At 45.1% G+C, this 20,911-nt stretch overlaps 1 protein-coding gene across 3 annotated transcripts in view; it reads left to right on the top strand.

Annotated features, from left to right (window-relative positions):
* Positions 1–520: 520 nt before the first annotated feature.
* SLC13A3 (solute carrier family 13 member 3) overlaps positions 521–20,911 on the top strand; it is a 40,746-nt gene continuing 20,355 nt past the window's right edge. For 2 of the 3 annotated variants that reach the window (XM_025040053.1, XM_025040052.1), the window contains exons 1-6: positions 533–783; positions 3,178–3,341; positions 13,002–13,068; positions 15,807–15,977; positions 18,267–18,392; positions 20,097–20,192. In XM_025040053.1, the coding sequence (XP_024895821.1) occupies positions 548–783; positions 3,178–3,341; positions 13,002–13,068; positions 15,807–15,977; positions 18,267–18,392; positions 20,097–20,192 (860 nt within the window). In that variant the 5' untranslated portion in view covers positions 533–547. Of the gene's footprint in view, positions 784–3,177; positions 3,342–13,001; positions 13,069–15,806; positions 15,978–18,266; positions 18,393–20,096; positions 20,193–20,911 lie in introns of all 3 variants that reach the window. The other variant, XM_025040054.1, reaches the window with a different exon arrangement.

Genomic DNA, 20,911 nt, shown 5'->3' with positions numbered 1-20,911 from the left:
GCCCTCAACCCGTGATGGCCAGGAGTTGGCATGTCAATAGCTCAACTTCCTTGCCTCTCAGGGGGACAACTCTGAGGCATGCACGATCTACACTGTCTCCCAGGGTCCCCATGAGGATCGAGCCCCAGTTGCCCACAGTGTAACTTCCTGAACACACTCTGTATTAGCTTCCTTCTCTGCTTCACTTTTTTACTACCCTTCCAGAACTTTCTGGGATCCCCTATTTAGTAAACTATTTTCACTCTAATGCTTATCTCAGGGTCTACTACTAAGACAGTGGGGTATTTCATCCTCAAACAGTCCTATGAAATGGACAGACATAGCTTTTCCATTTTCTAGTTGTGCAAAATGAGGCTCAGATCGGTGATGCCACTGGCTTGAGATCAAAGCCTTGGGCATTTACCTCTTCACTGTCTCCCTGAGGAGTGTGCCTTGATGGGCCTTGCTCCGGGACCTCTTCTCTCTCTGCCACCCCGAACTCTGTTGACCCTCCTGAGCCTGCATTTCCCCCCTGCAGGAAGGCCGCTGCCTGTTTGTCATCCTGCTCATGGCGGTGTACTGGTGCACAGAGACCCTGCCCCTCTCGGTGACGGCCCTGCTGCCCATCATCCTCTTCCCCTTCTTGGGTATCCTGCCATCCAGCATAGTCTGCCCCCAGTACTTCCTGGACACCAACTTCCTCTTCCTCAGTGGTCTGATCATGGCCAGCGCCATCGAGGAGTGGAACCTGCACCGGAGGATCGCCCTCAAGGTCCTGATGCTCGTTGGGGTCCAGCCGGCCTGGTAAGGCCAGGTAACGGGTCCAGCCCAAAGGTGGGGAGGCAGAGGGACCACATCTCCTGGAGCCCAAATTCACTCTCCCTGGTTCTCCCAAGCCAGCGAACTCACCTTGTCCTACCTTCCACGGACTTATTCGTTCCTCAGATATTTAATGGGCCCCTCTGTGTGCCAGACACAGTGCTAGGCTCTTGGAAGGGAGTAGTCTCAGAAGCACATAAGAATCACTTAGGAAACCCATTGAAAAGCTCGTCCCCAGGCCCCGCCCCCAGGGATTTGTGTTCATTAGTTTTAAAATGGGCCGTATTAGCAGTATGACTCAGACTTCTCAGGGCTGAATTTCACCTTTTCTAATATGGGAAATGACTTAACCTCTCTCTGTAAAATAACTATAATAATAGCCTAGGCCTGCACAGTAAATTCTGGCCATTATCAGCCAAGGTGACAGGGCGGGTGGGGAGTGGGTAGAAGGATGGCTTTGGAGAGACAGGAGGCAGGGTCCATTCCTGCAGGGCCTCAGGCTGCTGGTTAGAATTTGAACTTTTATTCTAAGAGGATTAAATAGCCTTTTAAATAGAGTTAATGTTGCTTGCTTATTTATCTATCTATCTATCTATCTATCTATCTATCTATCTATCTATCTATCATCTATCTATCTATTTATTTATGTATGCAATTTGGTATATCTTAAGGATTCCTTCCCAGAATAATGTTTTTAAATGCATAAAGCACAACACATGGGATTTAAAACAATAATCACTACAATTACAAAAAAAAATGTAATTATCCAAATAATTTTTTAAAAACACACAAATTTGTGGTATGGTACCATATATACTCCTTTCTAGTAAATAATAAGATCTAAGGGACTGGCTTAATAGCAACTGTAGTTCTGAGGCAGTTTTGAGTGTCAATGATATTCCAAGATTTCTGCAATAGAATAATTCTATAATAGAATAATATCTGTGATCTTAATTGGTGACCACGTCCCAGGCACTTCTAATACTGCTGTACTCTGTAGCCTATGTTTATTGCTGAAGGAAATAGTTAATTCCTATTAGATGTTAGTAAAATGAAAATGTATTTTCCTCCCTCCTTTCCATCCTGAATTATATCCATAGCCCCCTAGTTATGAATCTCTGCTTTAAAGAATTCTAAGCTCGGGAGTAACATGACCAGATTTGCGTTTTTTTTCAAATTCCTCTTGGCTGCCATGCGGAGAGCAGATGAGGGGTGCAGCCCAGTTAGGAGACTGTTCTGGGTGTCCTGACAAGAGATGGTGACAATTTGGACTAGGGTGGTGGCCGTGGAGATGGACAGAATGGATAGATTTGAGAGCTCTTTTCTTGATGGGTGTTGGGGTAGAGGTGAGGGAGAAGAAGGTTCTGGATAACTCATAGGTTTCTAGCATCTGCTCTGGGCCAAGCACTCTACTAGGCTCTGGAGCTGTGTTTCCTCCTGGAGGATCTGTCAGTCCTGGGAGAGATTCCATCTATAGAACTGATCCCAACACAAAGCAGAATTTGATACACAAGGGACACACATGCCATAAGAGCCCACATGAGAGGTAAGGGGTGACATTTTCATGGAGGAGCTTACATTTGACTTTGAAGAATGGGTGGGTCTGCTAGCAAACATATTTTAAAGTTCTTACAATGAAATCAACAGGACACTAGTTCAGAAATAGATTCGAAAACACAGAATAAGTAATCTAGAAGAAATCTCAATCAGTGGGGAAGGGAAAGATTTATTCAATAAATGGTGAGGATTGAAATAATTAGTTTATTCTTTGAGAAAAGGTCTAGTTAGAGCTGACTTCATACCATACATCTAAATAAATTACAGGTAGATTAAGAGTTAAGTGTAAAGGAAAAAAAAATCATGAAATTTAGATTCCTGTTGGTGGGAGGGACCAAGCAATGGAAGGCAGGCAGGAGAGCAGGGTGTGTTTGGGTGCTGGTGGGCAGTCTGGGGAAGCCTGAACAGGGGTGCCTGGTAGGAGTAGGAGGAGGAGTGGGAGTGGGAGAGAAGGCTGGGATAGGCCGTTTGGGGTAAAATGGTAGAGAGTCTTGGCGCCGAAACAAGGAAACTTTATTCTGCAATGGGAGCCATCAAGGATTTGCAGACAAAGGAGAAAAAAATTGGGGAATTGGGGCATCTTTGAAACTATTTTGCCTTGTGTACCTGTGGTGAGTTCACTTACATACATTGAGCCAGTTTCCTTAGATCTAAAGGCTGGTGACTGGATTTGGTCCCTGCTTGGTCACTGACTTGTTCTCTCCAGACCTTAACTTTCTATCTGTAAAATGAGTGCGCTGGAGTCCTAGGATTGGCAGATTCAGACCAGAGGACCTCCTGGACTCCAGTTCTGGATCTGCCTCGAACGTCCTCTGTTCCCAGGCTCATCCTGGGGATGATGGTAACCACCTCCTTCCTGTCCATGTGGCTGAGCAACACTGCCTCCACCGCCATGATGCTGCCCATCGCCAGCGCCATCCTGAAGAGTCTCTTTGGCCAGAAGGAGCCTCAGAAGGACCTCAGCTGGGAAAGTGAGGAGAATACAGGTGAGGTTGTGGAAAGGGACTGAGGACCAACCCCACCAAGGCGGAAGGGTGGCAGTGGGGCTGTTCACAGGGTGTCGGGGAAGGCCAAGGAATGCACTTATTGAGCACCTACTGTGTATTATTTTAATAATAATAATGACTGAGAATTAACCAAGTCAAACCATGGTAGTTAAAAAGCATATTTGCATTTATTGGGCATTTCCTATGTACTAAACAATGAGTTAAACACTTTACATACATTATCTCCTTAACCTCACAAAACAAACCTTATGAAGTAGATACTATAATTCACTCTTGTTTTAAAGCACTTGAAGAGATGCTCAAATTCACTAGTACCCAGAAAAATGCAAATGGAAACAACAGTGAGATTTACTTCGGCGAGACCGGCAGAAATAAGAAAGCTGGATAATGCAAAATATCGGCAAGAATGGGGCCACTGTAACTCTGTGCACTGCTAGAGAGAGGGGGGACTGGGTCAGCTTTTCTTAAGAGCATTCTGCAAATATTTAATCCGATTAAATATGCATCTACCCTGTAACCTAGCAGTTTTGCTCCTGAATGCAAATACTCAAGGGATTCTCACATAGGTCCATGAGGGGCCACGTGTGACACCGTTCACTGCAACATTCTCTGTGGTGTGGCAAATTGGAAGCCACATGAATGCCATCGCTAGTAAAAGGGAAGGTAAGGTGTGGTGGGTGCACACCATTGAGCACTATCCTGCTTTCAGGAGCAAAGAATGAGAGGAATGTATATTTATAGAAATGGATCTCATAAAACATAGTTGTGATTGGGGGAAAAGCCAGAATGAGATAAAGAATGCAATACCGTTATGCTATTATGTAAATTAAAAATACATACGAATGACAAAATATTTTGCAAGAACATAAGCAAATGAAAAGCTACACATTAAACACATCAGAGTGGTTGCTCTGGAAAGGAGGGGACTGAGAAGTGGAGAAAAAAGGGACTAAATAAATGAATAAATAAATAAAACAAGAGATTTGTGCGACAAATATGAGACTGTGTGATGAAGTGAGGGATCTGATTCATTCAAACCTCTGAAATCGTGTGCGAAATAAACCAAAAGTAGCTACCATGTTTTTTATATGACTAACCAAGTGACTTCCCGAAGTCATACAGCAGGCGAATGGCTGAGCCCAACTTTGCACCCAGGCAGTCTGTGTCCAGAGCCCACTCTCTTATCCATGACACCAACTGCATCAGTGAGAATTCTTTTGGCTGCAGGTAAAAGAATGCCAGTCTGCAAGTGGCTTAAAGAATAAGGGTTCATTTCCTTCAAATATCAAGAAGTCAGAGAAAGGCAGTTCCAGGATTGGTTCAGAGGCACAAAGATGTCAGGAGTGTTCATTGGCACCTCTGTTTGTCCCTTGATCTTTCCCTCATGGCTGCAAAATGGCTGCCACATCCTGTCTGCTTTAAAACATCTTCCTTTTTATTTACATAAATATATTTTAAAAGGAAGCTTTAAATTGGGACGTATGGGCAGAGATCGCTAGTTTACCCCCAGTATTGATTCTTCTTTTGTTTTTTTTTAGTAATAGAACCCCTGCATGGGCACATGGCTAGACAGAGAAAAGGCTGAATTTTCCAGCTTCCTTTGAAATTAAATCTGGTCATGTGACTAAGTTTAGCCAAGGGGAATGTGACTATGAAAGTAGGGGTGAGAGATGCTACCTGGACCCAAAGATGGAAGCTGAATGTTGAAAGATGAATGGCGGGTCTCCCCCATCAGCTTTGAATCATTTACCCCCCTCTCCCAACACAACAAACATTAGCCATGAAACCACGGGTTTTGTGTGCTGGTTATATTTTTTCAAATATAAATTAAAATAAATACGTATCTGTTAAAAATCAAAATATCGATCCATATACCGTCGACATAAATCTGATTTACTATGCTATGGGTATTTCCCCATCATGCAATAAGAGGTCTTCTTTTATTTCTCCAGCAGCCCTGAAGTCTAGAAATGGTTATAAGTACTTTACAGATGAGGTTCAGAGACGTGAGATGTCCAGAATCAATCACATTGTTGGTAAAGTAGCAGAGTCAGGATGGAGACAAGGTTAAAGACTTCCATGCGTATTACTATAATGATTGCATTAAGGCTTTTAAATAAGTTTAATCATTAAATTTTATTTTTTGAATAAAAAAAAAAAAGACTTCCACGTAGAAGGGAAGAGATACTCGAGAGCAGGGGTCAGCAAACATTTAATATAAATGACCAGATAGTTATTTTAGGCTTTGCTAGCCACTCTGTCACGACCAATCAATTCTGCCTTTGCGGAGAGAACGTGCCCATAGACGATATGTAAATAAGTGGGTGTGGCTGTGTTCCAAGGAAATTTTATTTATGGGTGCTGAAATTAAAATTGTATACAATTTTTACATCACGAAATATTATTCTTCTACTGACTTTTTCCAGCCATTTAAAAATGTTAGAATCATTCTTAGCTGGCAGGCATTGGGCAGGATTCAGCCCAAAAGCTACAGTTTGCAGATCTCTGCTCTGTAGTACTGACTTCAGCAGTTTTCAATCTGTTTCCCCTTAGTCTTGGGGCCCAAGAGAACTGCCTTGTTGACACCTTGAGATGGCAGCAAGCTCCTTCTCCCATTTCAACTCCAACGGCCCCCACTTTATCTGTTTTATACACTGAGCTTCCAAATAACAATCAAAGATGTTTATTGAGCATTTACTCTCTGCAAGGACTCTTCTCTTCTTAGGGTCTTACTTCTGAGTGAGGTGGAGCTAGCATTGACCTCATTCAGAGGAATAGAAATTGAGGAAGAAATAAATAAAAGAGGAAAAAGTAGCCCCAAGGTTACCGAGTTTCAAAACAGCTGCCCTGGTATTTTGAATCTGAGCTGGCTGACTTCAGAGCTCTTAAGCTTTATTATTCTGCCTGCAACACAAGATTTTTGCCAAAGAGTCTAATGGCAAAGAAAGGAAGGCAGGAAGGAAGGAAAGAAGCAAGGAAGGAAGGAAGGAAGGAAGGAAGGAAGGAAGGAAAGAAGGAAGGAAGGAAGGAAGGAAGGAAAAGAAAGAAAGAAAGAAAAGAAGAAAGAAAGAAAAGATGTGGCAACATTGAGAAAGAAAGAAAGAAAGAAAGAAAGAAAGAAAGAAAGAAAGAAAGAAAGAAAGAAAGAAAGAAAGAAAGAAAGAAAGAAAGAAAGAAAGAAAGAAAGAGAAAAAGAAAGAGAAAAAGAAATAAAGATGTTTGAAAGCAAGTCCTTCATTATAAAGACGAAAAGTCTGAGACCCAGGAGGGGAAGGGGACTTGCCCAAGGTCACATGCAATGTTGGGCACCAGGAGAAATTCAGAGTCTTTTCTCTTATACTGCAGGGTATCAGGAGGTAGGAGACCCTGGGAGGCTGGGACAGACACCTGCTTTTGGGGCCAGTGGGATTAGAGAGCTGGGATTGGTTAATGGTTAACCCCGAGCCCTAAAATTCCAGTGCAAGGCTAATTCCAGTGCAGAGTGATGTTCCCGTTCACCCAGTTTCTGTGCTCTGTCCTGGTGGCAGGAGTTGAGGTCAGGGGTTGCAGGTGTGGAGACTCTGTGAGTGGACCAGGACTGGGGCGAGGAGGCTCCTGGGAGCTTTAAGACTGTAAGGGACAGCATAGCAACGACAGCAACGATAATGAGCACGTTCATTTTCCGAAGACCCACCAAACTCTATGCCAAACTCTATGCTAAATTTTTCATACTTACTAGCTTGTTCAATCTTCCCAGTAGTGCTATGGGGTAGATGATCCACATTTTCCAGAGGAAGGGACTGAAGCTCAGAGGCAAAATGATTTGGCCAAAGTAACATGATGAGTTAGTTGCTGAGTTCTGCCCGAATCCAGACCCTGTACTTAAGAGCACCATGCCAGAGAGAGACAGAGTCTGGGGCAGGGCGGGGCACACTGGACAAGACCCTGGGGGTCCTCAGCCTTGGAGGTCAGCCTGTTGCTTCTGTTCAGTTCCTTTACCCAGTTCTGCTTCCTTGAACTGCCTGGGGGACCGAGAGGCCATATGGGTGGTGGCTTCTCCAGCGTCCTTCTACATGCACGTTCTCATTAGTTCCTCTGCTGCAGTCCTGCAGGGGTGGCCTGTCTTGTAGAGGAGGAAACCGATGCTCAGTGGGGTGAAGTGTTTCTCCAACGTCCCTCAGCCAGTAAGGGGCCCACCTGGCTTTTGAATCTAAATGCTGCCATTGTTTTCCCTCCTTTTCTCTGCTCAAAAGAGGCTAGATTGCCACCCATGTCTTTCCTTGAGGAATGCCCAAGAGGCCATCATTCAGAACGCGGTCTTTTAGACTGGGTTAAGCAGCGCCTCCTCCTATACTCCTCATTCATAAGGCCAGGAGCAGGGCCTCCTTTCAAGGCTCTTTTCTCATCTATAAAATATTGTCACAAAGCTTACATGAGAAATGAGAGCTAGGCACATAGGAAGGGGTTACTGTGTGGCAGTTTAAAAACTATAAGATTTCCAGGAACTGGGAGGAGCCGGCAACGAGACCTACACTGTGATGCCTGTTGATGTTTCCTCTGCCCCCTGTTTGAGAGGGGTTTATTTGTCCATTATCTGGCTCCCTATGGGCTCCAAGCTGCAGGAGGGGTCATGTCACTCTCATCGCTGTGGACGGCCTGGACTGGCAGAGTCTTGTTCCTCTAGAACACTGTTTGGCACATAGTCGGTGTTCAATAAATGTGTGGAATTAATGAATAAATCAACGACTAGACCAGTTACTTAATCTGAGCCTCGGTTTCCTCATATGTAAAATGGGGATATTAATATTGACCGCCTACGTTGTTGGGAGTGCTAAATGAATGAATGGTTGTAAACCTGCCTAACGCGGGGCCTTTGGCTTTCCCTGGAGGGCTCTTTACCTAATTAGATGCAAGAATTCTTTCCTGAGGGCCTTCCGTGTGCCCACTGTCAAGTTTAGATTGGATTTAGCAGTTCCAGGTCAGACCTACCAAGGGCCAGGTGAGCGCCTTTGGAGGAGGGAGATTCAAGGGGAGCAGAACCAATAGTCCTGGCCCAAGCCCGGCTCTGCCACTAATCCTTTGAGTCACAGGTGTGAAGAAGAAGGTAGTAACCCCTCCCTAGCTCTTCCAGGTTGTTCCAAAGATTCTGTAAGATTACAAGTGGGAAAGTTCTCATTCCCTGACTTGATACAAACTCAGGGATTGGTATTATTTGAATAAGACCTTACATAAGCCCCAAGCTTCTAACCAGCCTTGTGTACAGCACATACAGTCTTATGTTGAGGCTCCCCAGCTCAGATGCTGACAGCAACCAGGATTCATGGATGAGTAACAGGGGCCAGTCAGGTGGGGACAGAGGCCAACTGGTGAGCACATGCCCCTGTGAGGGTGTGGGCAGTCACTGGAAACTTCAGTTTACCCCCTGTAACTTCAGGCGAGTTGTTCTCTACCCTGGCTGCCCAAAAGAGTCACCCCGCAGAGCTTTTCAAAAATACTGGGGCCCCAGCCTCACTCCAGATCCACGAAACCAGAACCTCTAGGGTGGGGCCTGGGCACTTCCAGAAAATTCTACCGTTTACCCAGGGCTGCCGAGGAAGGGTACAGAGTGAGCTACAGATGGGTGGGGGTTGGGGTGAGGGTCACTGGGTCAGAGTTCTTTCTGTCTGGCCGTGCCCTGGGGAGCAATTTTGCCCCCTGGCATCAGTGTTTCATTAACAGACTTTCGCTTCCTGCTTCAGTGCCTTGGCCTCTGGCTGCGTGCATTGCTTGTAGACCTGTATTCGCATCACAGGAGCCCCGAGGCCCTTGTCCTCATGGCCCAGGGTGAACGATCTGCATTTAGCCTTCAGACCTTGGCTGGTGGTCAGCAGGGCCAGCCTCAGGCACAGGAAAAATGACACAGTCAGCCACCAAGGAATCCTCCTCCCCCATGGAACCAACAGGAAAGGCATAGCCAGCCCAGAGCAGAGAGGGGAAGGGACTTCCCCAAACCCCTGGGTGAGACAGGGAAAGAACAGAAACTGGAGTCTAGACCCTTCCTCCCAGCCCACATGGTCGAAGATCCCAGAACACGTCGGTAGTTGAACAGGTTGAGTTTACTTCTGTTGCCACAGTGAGAGAGAGCGCATGCTGGAGGGCGAGCTCAATCATGTCAGCAAGAGAGAGGGCTTCAGAAAGGACCTCTCATGGGACTTCGGCTTTGGTTGGGTCACATGGAGGGGGCTGTCTGAGGAAACAGGGATTTCTCTGGATGGAGTGCTGTCAGAAATCGGGGACAATTCAGTGATTGGGTGACGAAGTAGCAACCATTCACTTAGCAAGAGTTGGGGAGGCTTGTCCCTCTTACTTGCCGGTGGCAAGTGGCTTTGTGCTAGACAGGTTTATGAAGCATCCTTGCTTTGGCTCATTTTGTCAGTCTCAGTTCAGAGTGACTTTGAGGTCAGTGATGTGTAAGATGATGTAGGTCCAATGAGAGAACAACATGGGGTGATGGGTCAGACCACTTGCAGATGTCAGGGGCCACTTTTTTATTCTTTTTGAAGAGTAACCCCCATTAAACTGAGAGCATTTGAGATCTTGCACCCCAGCTTATGTCGTCAGTTTGCCTCAAATAAACTCTTATAAAAACTAAAAAAAAAAAAAAAAAAAGAGTAGCCCACATTAAACTAAATCCTTGCTAGCACTCAGATTCCTGTGAAATTCTTTAAACCATGGGCTGGCAAACTTCAGCCCACCAAATCTAGCCTACCTCCTGTTTTATTTATTTATTTTTTTGTGCAGCTTGTGAGTTGAAAATAGCTTATACATCTTTTTTAAAGGTTGAAATAAACCAAAAGAAGACAAATGTTTTGTGACTTGTGAAAATTATATGAAATTCAAATTTCAGTGTTCAAAAATAAAGGGTTAGCCACGCTAATTCATTTATGCATTGTCTATGGCTGCTTTCAAGGTATCGTGGCAGAGTCCAGCAGTTAATGGCAGAGACCATATGGCTTCTAAAACCTAAAATATTTACTATCCAGCCTTTTACAGAAGAAATTTGCCAGTCCCTGCCTTAAATGGTGTTTTAGTATACTCAGTTCACTGGAACAAAAATACCATAGACTAGGTATTCATTTCACACAGTTCTGGAGGCAGGGAAGTCCAAGATCAAGGTGCCAGCAGAACTGGTGTCTGGTGAGAGCCCACTTCCTGGGTCATAGATGGCCGTCTTCTCACAGTGTCCTCACACGGTGGGAAGGGCAAGAGGGCTGGGCGTGCTCTCTTTTATAAGGGCACTGATCCCGTTCATGAGGGCTCCACCCTCGTGACCTCATCACCTCCAAAGGCCCCACCTCCTAACACCATCACATTGGGGATTAGGTTTCAACATATGAATTTTGGGGAAATGCAAAACAAGTCTATAGCAAATGAGTCAACTCCTTAATCCTCTTGACAACCTTAAGAGAATTATTACTTCCGTTTTATGAATTAAAGAACTGAGGTATGCAGAGATTAAGAGATTTATCCAAACCAGGGTTTCTCAACTTCAGCGCCATGGATATTTGGGTTGGGATACTTCTCTGTTGTGGGGGCTGTTCTGTGCACTGTAAGATGTTTGGCAGCATCCCTGGCCTCTGCCCACTGGATGCCAGTATTACACCCCCACACCCCCACACCAGTTGTGACAACCAAAAATGTCTCCACACATTGCTCAATGTTCCTTGGAGGTAGAACTGGCCTCGGTTTGAAACCACTGATCGAAGGTCGCATAGTACGTGATGGAGCTATGATCTGAACCAAGAACCCATGTGTTCAGTTACCAGTCAAATGCCCAATGCCCAGGAATGGATTCTTTTGCCCTTGGTGATGATTTCAGCTGCAGGAATTTATAATCTCTTCAATTTTTCTTATCTCCAAACCACTATCAAAGGCTCCTAGGGAGACTGACCTATCAAGTCCAAAAACAAAGTCAGGTCCTGTCCTCATTCCTCTGCTCAAACACGGCCCTGCCTCTGCTCCCATCTGACTCAGAAGCCAAAGTTTTTGCTGTGAGCCCCCAAACCCCCATCTGAGCCGGTGCACTTTCTGCCACCCCCACCCCTTGCCACTTCTCTCACCTCACCTCCTGCTCCTCTCCCACTCCCTCAGGCCCCTCCAGACCCACTGGTCTCCCTTCTGCTTCTGGACACACCAGACACACTCTCACCTCAGGGCCTTTGCACCTGCTCTTTATTGCCCCTTCACCTTCTTCAGATTTCTGTTCAGTGTTACTTTCTCAGTCAGACTTTTCCTGACCATCCTTTAAAAAAAGGTATCCCATCCCAGAATATCTGTCCCCTTCCCTGCTTTATTTTTCTCCATGACACTCATGGATATAGAGACTTATTTGTTTATGGCCTGTCCTCCTACCAGAAGGTAAGCTCCACAAGGACATGGGTTTTCGTGTCTTGTCCCTCGGTGACCTTACTGAGGGATCGATTGGCTAGGGTTCACATGACTGAGTTCTGGCCCTGGGCTCCAAGTTGCAATAAGATCTCATCTAAGAACTGAAACACAGAACTGGAACTTATTCACTCTCAGCATCTCTAACACCGCTAGCCTAGAGCAGTCATCATCATCTTACCTGGAAAATGCAATAGATTCTGAACTTGTCTCCCAGCTTCCATTTTTGGCACCCCCTGTAGTCCATTCTCCCCTACCAGGCTCAAGGATGTTTGCAAAATGTCAATCACATGCTATCCATCTTGGGCACTAAATCCTGCAGAGTTTGCCATCCTTGATTTGACTTCTGATTTCTGTTGACCTTGATCTACCCAACTCCCACTTCCCATCTCCTCTAGGCCTTCCCTACTCACTACATTCCCAGCACACTGGCCTTCTCGTTGTTCCTCAACTCTGCCAAGCTTCTTACCCCAGGGCCTTTGCACTTGCTGTTCCTGTTGCCCGCATAGTTCTCATCATGTCTCTTCATGTGACTGGCTCCTTTTTATCCGTGAAATCTCAGATCAAATGCCATCAGCTTATGGTGTCCCTCTGTTGACCTGATCACAGTAGGCCACCTGCTCCGCATCCCCACTCTGCAATTGTTTTCCATCACATGGCCCAGTTTATTCCCTCCATCACTTTCTTCACTACCTGAAATTTTCTTTCTGTGTTTATTGTCTGTCTCCTCTTCTGGAATATAAACTTCATGGGAACAGGGACCTTGTTTTATACTGTTCACTGTGTACCCCAAGCTCTTAATCAATAGCACATCGTAGGTGCTCAATAAATCCTTTTTGAATGAACGAATGAATAAATGAATGAATGGAAGATTGGGGTCACCCATCCCCTTGCTGGTCTGTTACCATTTATAGCTAGCCTTTCCCAAACATCCCTTTAGCAATGGCTGTTCAGGTAAACCTAGGCTTGAGTTATGGGTTGTCGGACAGTCTTGCAGCTAACTCTCTGCTTACAGGTGTGGGTGTCATCTCCAAACAGGGGTGAGTGGGACCAGAAAATGTAATGTCAAATGCCTCATTCATTCATTCATTCATTCATTCATTTGACTCAGTGATTAGTATGGAATCCTTGGCAAAGAGTGCAGCCTGAGGAAGCACTCTTGACTGACTACAAAAGAATGGGCATGCTCCTGTTTTGTTCACATGACACTAAAGACATTATGCTCTTTTCTCCTAGCTGCTGTGCCGACAAAAAGCCTGCACACTGTGCCCATGGAGATACAATTTCTTGCCAGCACAGGAGAGTGAGTTCCTGGTGAAAATCATAGAGGAGCCAGAGCTCGATGCAAGGAAATGATGAACAAGAATTCAGTGCTGCAAGCAACCCCCTCCCATTTCTGAATTTTTCTCCAAATGACCTAATTGCCCAAGTTTTCACCACTCATCTCTTGGGCTTAGGCATGGACCTCCACAGACCCCTTAAAAAATACAAATGTGGCCAGGGCAGAGGAGGACTTTGTAACTCTAGAGTTCTGGTGAGGGGCCAGAAGAGCGAGTAAGCACAAGCTGCATGACAGTCAAGGAGTACAAGGGGTGCAGACCAGGTCAAGGGGCTCTTAGACAAAAATTTCCTATGAGACAATAACAATCCTTCACACTGCGAGTCAGGAGCACTTCACATCGATGGCGTGTTCAGTCTTTGGTGTCCTTTGTATATGACGGCGTGGTTAAGATCTTGGAGTTTGGAGCCATGCAGACCTGACTTTGGACCCTGGCTCTGCTGCTTACCCGCTGTGTCGTTTAGAAAAGTCACTTAACCTTTCTAAGCCTCAGGTAGTTTCACCTACCAACTGGACAAGATATTGGAACCCACCTTATAGGATTGTTTGAGATTAAATGAGATAATGTCGACACAATAGGCTGCTAGGCTCTACCCTCACTGATGGTAACACTTGTTGTTAATGGCATCATGATCTCTATTTAATGGTGATGAAATAGCAGGAAGTAAAGTGACTTGCTCAAGGCATTGCCGGGCATGGATCAGGTCTGTTTCATTCATTCAACAAATATTTATAAGAACTTAGGATGAGCCTGGCACTGTCAGGGATACAGCAATGAAGAGACAAAAAAAAATCCCAGCCCTGTGGCGCTTACATCCCGGTGACAAGGAACCACTACACGGGTAAAATTCATAATATGTCAGATGGTTGGTGAGTGCTATGCAGGAGAACAAAGCAGGAAAGAGAGCTGGAGTCCTGGGAGTGGGAAAGGGCAGTTTTAAAACAAGTGGTCAGGGAAGGCCTCGCTAAAAGGTCATGCCTGAGCAGATACCTGGAGAAGGTCAGGCGTCATGGACGATCTGTGAAGTGTTCTCAGCAGGGGGACCAGCAGGTGCAGAGTTCCTGAGAGTCCAGAGCAGACAGGAAGCCAGTGTGGCTGGAGCGGATGGTAGGAAGTGGTGTCAGAGAGACAGTCAGTGTGGCCAGAGAGCAGTGGTGGAGGGATCGAGCAGGTGGGACCTCACAGGTCGTTGATGAAGCCTTGACTTTGAGTGAAATGGAAGCTGACGGAGGGATAGCAGAGAAGAAACGTGATCTTACATCTAATTGTTTTATCTTGTAGCCTGTGTTCCTTCCTGGCACCATGTGGGAACTTTGAGGCCAGCACCGAGCTATGGACTCTGTGACTGGCCCAGCCACTCACTACCATGAGGCCTGGGAATCAGTTTTAACGGTCTGTCTATATGGAGCTCGTGCTGAATTTATTGGAAAAGACCTGATCCCCACTCTCTGGAGCTCCATGTCCATCGAATGCAAACCCCCTCCCCTCCCTGGGCCTCAGTTCCCCCATCTGAACAAAGAAGGGATGGCACTAGATGAGCCCTAGGGCCACTTCAGCTTTCTCATTCTCGCTGTGAGGCTCGGTCCAGTTGGGTTCCCAGATCCGAGGCGGGCCACAGTTCCTAATCAGGCCGCTCACCCCGACAAGTCGGATTATGACCTTGGTCTCCAGCTGCTTATAGTCCTTGTTTTCTTTTCAGATTGAAGATCGAGTCCCCATTACCCACTGGAGAAGGGGCCCCTCATGTAGCAATTAAGTCCAGAAGGAATTTGAGGTGTCTTTTATTCTTTAAAAAAATTGATTTGTTACGCAGGAGCAATTCTGATTCCATTCACTTAGGAACATTCTATACTCTTAAACGAAAAGAAAAATGTGCTCAGCACCTCACTCCCAGGGACAGATTAAAACGGTGACATGGATACTGTTCTAGATTATTTCTTGATATCTCCCTATATACATAAATGCATTTTTAAATAAAACTTTGATAATACTATATATGCTATTTTGTAACCTGCTATTTCACTTAAAGAAGTGTAGTTAACATCTTTTCACTTCAATAAATTCGTGTCAACATCATCTTTTAATTATAAAATTAATAATTCTTAACTTAATTCTTTCCCAAAGTCTTTAACTGTATAAGAAAAACAACCCAGAAAATACAAATAAAAAATAAAAGAGAAAAAAAAATCCATAATTCCACCCCCAAGAAAGGCACCAAATGACTTTGCTTATGCCATTCTAGATTTTCTTAATACTCATATATTCAGGAAATATGTGAATATTTCTTTAAAAAACTAGTGCTGTTACCCACCTTTTCACTTTATATAATGAACATTTTTCAACTTAATACATACTCACCTAAATCATCATTTTTAATAGCTCCAGAAAGAGAATCATCTTTGTTTAGCCAATTCCATTTTGATGGAGATTTAGGTCGTTTTCAATTTATATTTAGTACCACGGTGAACTGTCTTGTACCCACGCCCAAGGCACCTGACCAATTATTTCTTTAGGATAAATTCTGAGAGTAGAACACCTGAGCTGAAGGGGTGCACGTTTTAGAGGTTCTGGATGCCCGTGCCAAATTATCTTCTAGAAAGACCACTTAGCTCCCCCAACTCAAGCAGTGTGTGAGCTATTTCCTGTGAGGTCAGCAGTTCTGAGTGTGTTCTGAATGGCTTCTCTCCGGGTTTGTTTAAAGCAAAGACTGCCCTGAGGAGGCGGAGGCTTCGTGCTCCAAGAAGGAGGAGGAATATCGCAGAAACGTCTGGAAGGGTTTCCTCATCTCCATCCCCTACTCAGCCAGCATCGGAGGCACTGCTACCCTCACGGGCACTGCCCCCAACCTCATCCTGCTTGGCCAGCTCAAAAGGTAAACGCAAGTATCCCCGACCTGGCACTGGAGTTTCTGCCCCTTCTGCCCCTCGCCCTCGTTCATTCAATACCCAGGGGGTGTGTATTGAGTGCCTTCTATTGGTCAGGCTCTGGGGACCCAGGAAAGCACAAAACCCAGCAAAGTCTCTACCCTGGGGGACTTCCATTCTGGTGGGGAGATAAGCAGTAAAGGAAAAAGCAAAGGAATATGTGATATGTCAGTGTGATGAGCTATGAAATAAAAATAAAGCAAGATAAAGGGGTAGAAGTGACAGGAGTGGGTGCTATTTTATATAGATCGGCCAGGGATGTCTGACCTCTCTAATAAGGTGACATTTGAGCAGAGACCTAGAAGTGAGAGAGCGATCTCTGTGGACACAGGAGGGAAGAGCATTCCAGGGAGAGGGAACAGCCTGCACAAAGGTGAACGGTGCAAAGACCAGCGAGTGAGGAAGGTGAAGGGGATTGTGGGAGGAGACGAGAGAAGAAAGAGGCCAGACTCAGGCAACCACTAAAAGGACCCCAGCTTTTCCTTCAAGTGAGATTGGGAGTCAGTGGAAAGCTAAGAGCAGAGGACTAACATGATGTAGCATCTGCTTTAATAACTAACCCCAACTGGAGGCGTTGGTCTGCGGCTGTCATGTCCAATGAGAAGCTTTGCAGCGATGCACATGGGCCGGCAGTGGAGTGGGCTCTGCCAGGATGTAAAGTGTCCCCATCACTAAAACTGTCTAAACAGAGGCTAGGGGCCATCTGTCAGGGCTTGAGAATAAGAAGGATTCTCAGACGGCACGATTGTTGATTCCATCATTCCAAACCTCTTAGTTTGAAGATTTGAAAAATTCCTGTATTTCAAGAGTCTAAGATTTTCAGATTCCAGGGTCCTGAGAGGTGGGGTTTCTAAGATGCCTAGGCAGTGGAGATGCATCATATATTCGTTTAATCTACATAAATGCAAATATAAGCACTTGGCAAGCAAATAACAGCAAAAAGTCTTTGATATTCACCATGACTCCGAACGCTGGCCAGCTCCTTTACCTGGTACTCAACCCAGGAATAGAAGAGCTATGAGGATGATGGAGGGAAAGGGGGTGTTGGTTTTCCTGAGAGCAGATTTGGTACAAAATTCAGTACTATACTTGCGGATAATTGAAGTTATTTTCACGAGAAATTTTAAGTACACCCTGTTCTGCTGCATGAGCTATTTGAAAACATTAACCCTCCACTATATTCTCAGGTTCTTAAATTCTTTGATTTTTTTTCTATTTGATGATAGAAGTGGGTGATTCTCAGCCATGGATGCATTTTAGGTCACTGAGGGGAGGCGAGAAAATGTGCCTGAGTCTCAGTTTGCGGAGATTCTAGTTCAGGAGGTGTGAGATGGAGCCAGGCATCAGTATTTTCCCAGTTGATCTGAGTTCACTGCAAACCTTTGGAGTCTTTCCATCTCCATTCTTTGAGCAAGGCCTGGCTGTGCCTCGTATTTTTTTTTGGTTAGTGGCTCAAACACCAGAAGCCAAGAGGGTCCTGCTTCAGCTGTGGGGACAATCTAGGCTTGGCCTTTTAGTCTCCTTGGTTAGAAGGATGTTCAAGCCAAGGGGCAGTTTTCTGGGAGGACAAAGCAGGGTGTTGGGTATTAGGACTTGCTGGAGGACATCCCCAGGGCTGGACAGGAGATGTGGGCTCTGGGGTCCTTAGAGGCAGGTCCTGAGCTGGGGGACAGAATGGGTAGGATGGCAGTTGCTGTCAGAGTTTTCAGGCTGCCTGCCCACCCTGACGTGAGCAGAACTTTGTTCCAGTTTGAAAAGAAATTAGGGAAAAAGTGCTGGAGCTGTAAGTAAAAATATAAAACATGAAGGATTTCTGAGTAAATTGCATGCAAATCACATGCAAATAACATGCAACACTTAATTGCACAGGTTTGTACCTTCTGGTCTGGGAGCAGGGGATTTAGAAGGAATGTCAAGTAATATGGGGTTCTGATTCTCCAGCTGGAAGCCTGGGGAGACAGGGAAATGGGTGCCCTGAGTATTCTTGGGGTGTGCTCCCCAAATACATTTTATTAGTTTATTCTGATTATACATGTTATAGAATACTCAGAAGATATAGAAAAAAATTAAAACTTTGAAATACTTTTCATCTCACTGTTATATTTAACATACCACTAGTTTTTCTACGTACACACACACACACGTGCGTGCACACGCACACACGTACGCACGCACGCACACGTGCACACATTGGCACGGCTGACCTCGGCGGGCTCTCACCTCCCTCTTTTCTCCAGTTTCTTCCCGCAGTGCGACGTGGTGAATTTTGGCTCCTGGTTCATTTTCGCCTTCCCTCTCATGCTGCTGTTCCTGTTGGTGGGATGGCTCTGGATCTCCTTCCTGTATGGGGGAATGACCCTGAGGTACCCCACACGTTTGACCTGAGCTTTGAGCCAGACTAAACTGTGTTGGACCCAGCTTCCTTGTCACTAGGGAGTGGCCTTCCTAAGTCTCAGGCTCCTCCTCTATAATCTGAGGATTGTCCTTATAATTTCATGTTCTCTTCTCACGTGGTGACTGTGTCGACCTCGCCTCCCAGGGGATGTGAAGGTTATGGGTGGTGTGTGAGCCTCCAGTTATGCCCAGAACCTCAGCTAATTCACCCAACATCAATATTAATACACTACTACAAACACATTTTTATTTTAATAGATATCGTCCAGTCATTCTCCATAAGAATTATACTAATTTGTTCTCCAATTCACCACACATGAGAGTATCTGTTTCCATGAAGCAAAGTGGATTTTTGCCAATCGAAGAGAAAAATAAATTGCATTTATTTTATTGAGAGTAATTTCGAGCTACTTCATATTGAGAGGCAATATGAAAAGTTTTTATATATTCATGGGGACCATTGGTATTTCCTTTCCTGCGAATTGTTAAACTGCATGTTTATATCCTTTGTACATTTTTTAAATGGATTGTTGGTCTTGGTCTTCTTGATTTTTAGTTCGTTTTACATATTGAAAGATCTGAGATTATTCTGCAATATGAGTTGTAAATATTTTTCCTGATTTGTTTTATACTTTGCTTATAGTGCTTTCTTATACATAGGATTTTTTAGAAATTTTTATGTAGATGAATTTATCAATCTCTCATATGGCTTTTGAATTTTCAACTATAGTTAAAAAGACCTTTTCATTAAAGGAGCTATAAAAACGTTATCACATATTTTCTTCTAGTATTTTTATATTTTTTACATTTAAATTTTTTAAAAAATCTATTTGGAATTTATTCTTAGGATGCAGTGTGAGATTTGGATCCAACTTAATTTTTTGGTTCCAAACGACCATTCAGTTGTCCCAACGCCATTTATCGACATGTGCAAGTTCTTAATTTTGATAAAGTCCAATTTACCTATCTTTGGTTATAAGAGCTTTTGGTGTTACATCTAAGAAATAGTTCACTAACCCAAGGCCATGAAAATTTACCCCTATGTTTTCTTCTAAGAATCGTATAGGTTTAGCTCTTACATTTAGGTCTTTGATCCACTTTGTTAAAAATTGAGTTAAATTTTGTATGTGGGATCAGGTAGCGCTCCACGTTCGTTCTTTTGTATCTGGCTATCCGGTTGCCTCAGCACCGTTTGTTGAAAGACTGTTCTTTCCCCACCGGAAGGTCTTGGTACCCTTGTCAAAAACCAGTAGACCACAGATGTGCGGGTTTATTTCTGGGCTCCTGGTTCTATTCTGTTGATCTATATGTCCAACGCCATCAACCATGGCCCGTCTTTTTCCACGCCAGCCTGTGATACCAAGTTTACCACAGACTAAATTCCCATTTCTGTTTGGTTCTATTTCTGGACCACCAATCGATTTGTCTCTTAATTCATATATCTGTTTGAGTAAAGGATTTTAAGTCTGGGAGCCATATAATCAGATTCACATTTTTAAAAGGCCGTCTAAGCTATAGCTGGGGGAACGAATTTTAGAAAGAGACAGTTATTCAGCAGGCCATTGCAGTCTCCAGCATAGAGCTAATGAGGCCTGGCCAGGTGGTGGTGGCGCAGGGGAGAAGTCAGTCACACCTGCCATGGCCACTCCTAACCTCCCCATTTCCTGTTTCAGGGGCTGGAGGAAGAAGAGATCTGAGATCAGAGTGGATGCAGAAAATCGGGCTCGAGCTGTGATTCGGGAGGAATTCCAGAACCTGGGGCCCATCAAGTGCGTGGCGTGGGTTTCCTTGGGGTGGGGAGAGAGCTGGGCGTCAGACGCAGGAGAGTTACCTTCTGGTCTGACCCCTGCATCCCCAGGGGCTGAGCCCCAGGGGAATTTCAAGACTCGAAATGAGATCCTGGAGATGGAGGGTAGGGAGGTGGTTTACACAGATACCCTGAAGACCAGAAAGCCCCTTGGGATGGGGACCTGCCACCTTTCCGTCTAATGCACCTGTCCCTCCTGCTGCACGGGATGTCCGACACTGCCCTGTGTGGCTTCCAGGATCTTGTTTAATGCATGTTTCTCATGTGATGAAAATAACTAGGAGTCAGCAGGCCTGCACACGGGGCTGACTCTGTCACTAACTTCCTGTGTGGCCTTGGGCAGGGCACTAACCCTCTCCGGGCCCTGCTCCCCAATCTGTGAAATGGACACATTGGGTAGATATTTCTCTTTCTCCCTCTGTATACCCCTCTCTCTGTGTCTGTCCCCCTCTGCGTGTATGCTTATCGGTCCACCTCTGTATGTATGACTGTTCCTTCCTCTCTCTTTGCCGACCTCTCTGTTCTTGTCTGTTTGTCCGTTTCTCTGCTTTTCTGAGTCTGTATGTATGACTGTTCCTTCCTCTCTCTTTGCGACCTCTCTGTTCTTGTCTGTCTGTCTGTTTCTCTGCTTTTCTGAGTCTGTCTGTTTCACTCGCTCCCTCGCTCTCGCTCTCGCTCTCG

This window comes from Pteropus alecto, unplaced genomic scaffold (genome assembly GCF_000325575.1).
Source record: "Pteropus alecto unplaced genomic scaffold, ASM32557v1 scaffold45, whole genome shotgun sequence".
Lineage (NCBI taxonomy): Eukaryota > Metazoa > Chordata > Mammalia > Chiroptera > Pteropodidae > Pteropus > Pteropus alecto.
The sequence above is the reverse complement of the archived record's forward strand: the minus strand, read 5'-3'. Positions and strand labels throughout refer to the sequence as shown.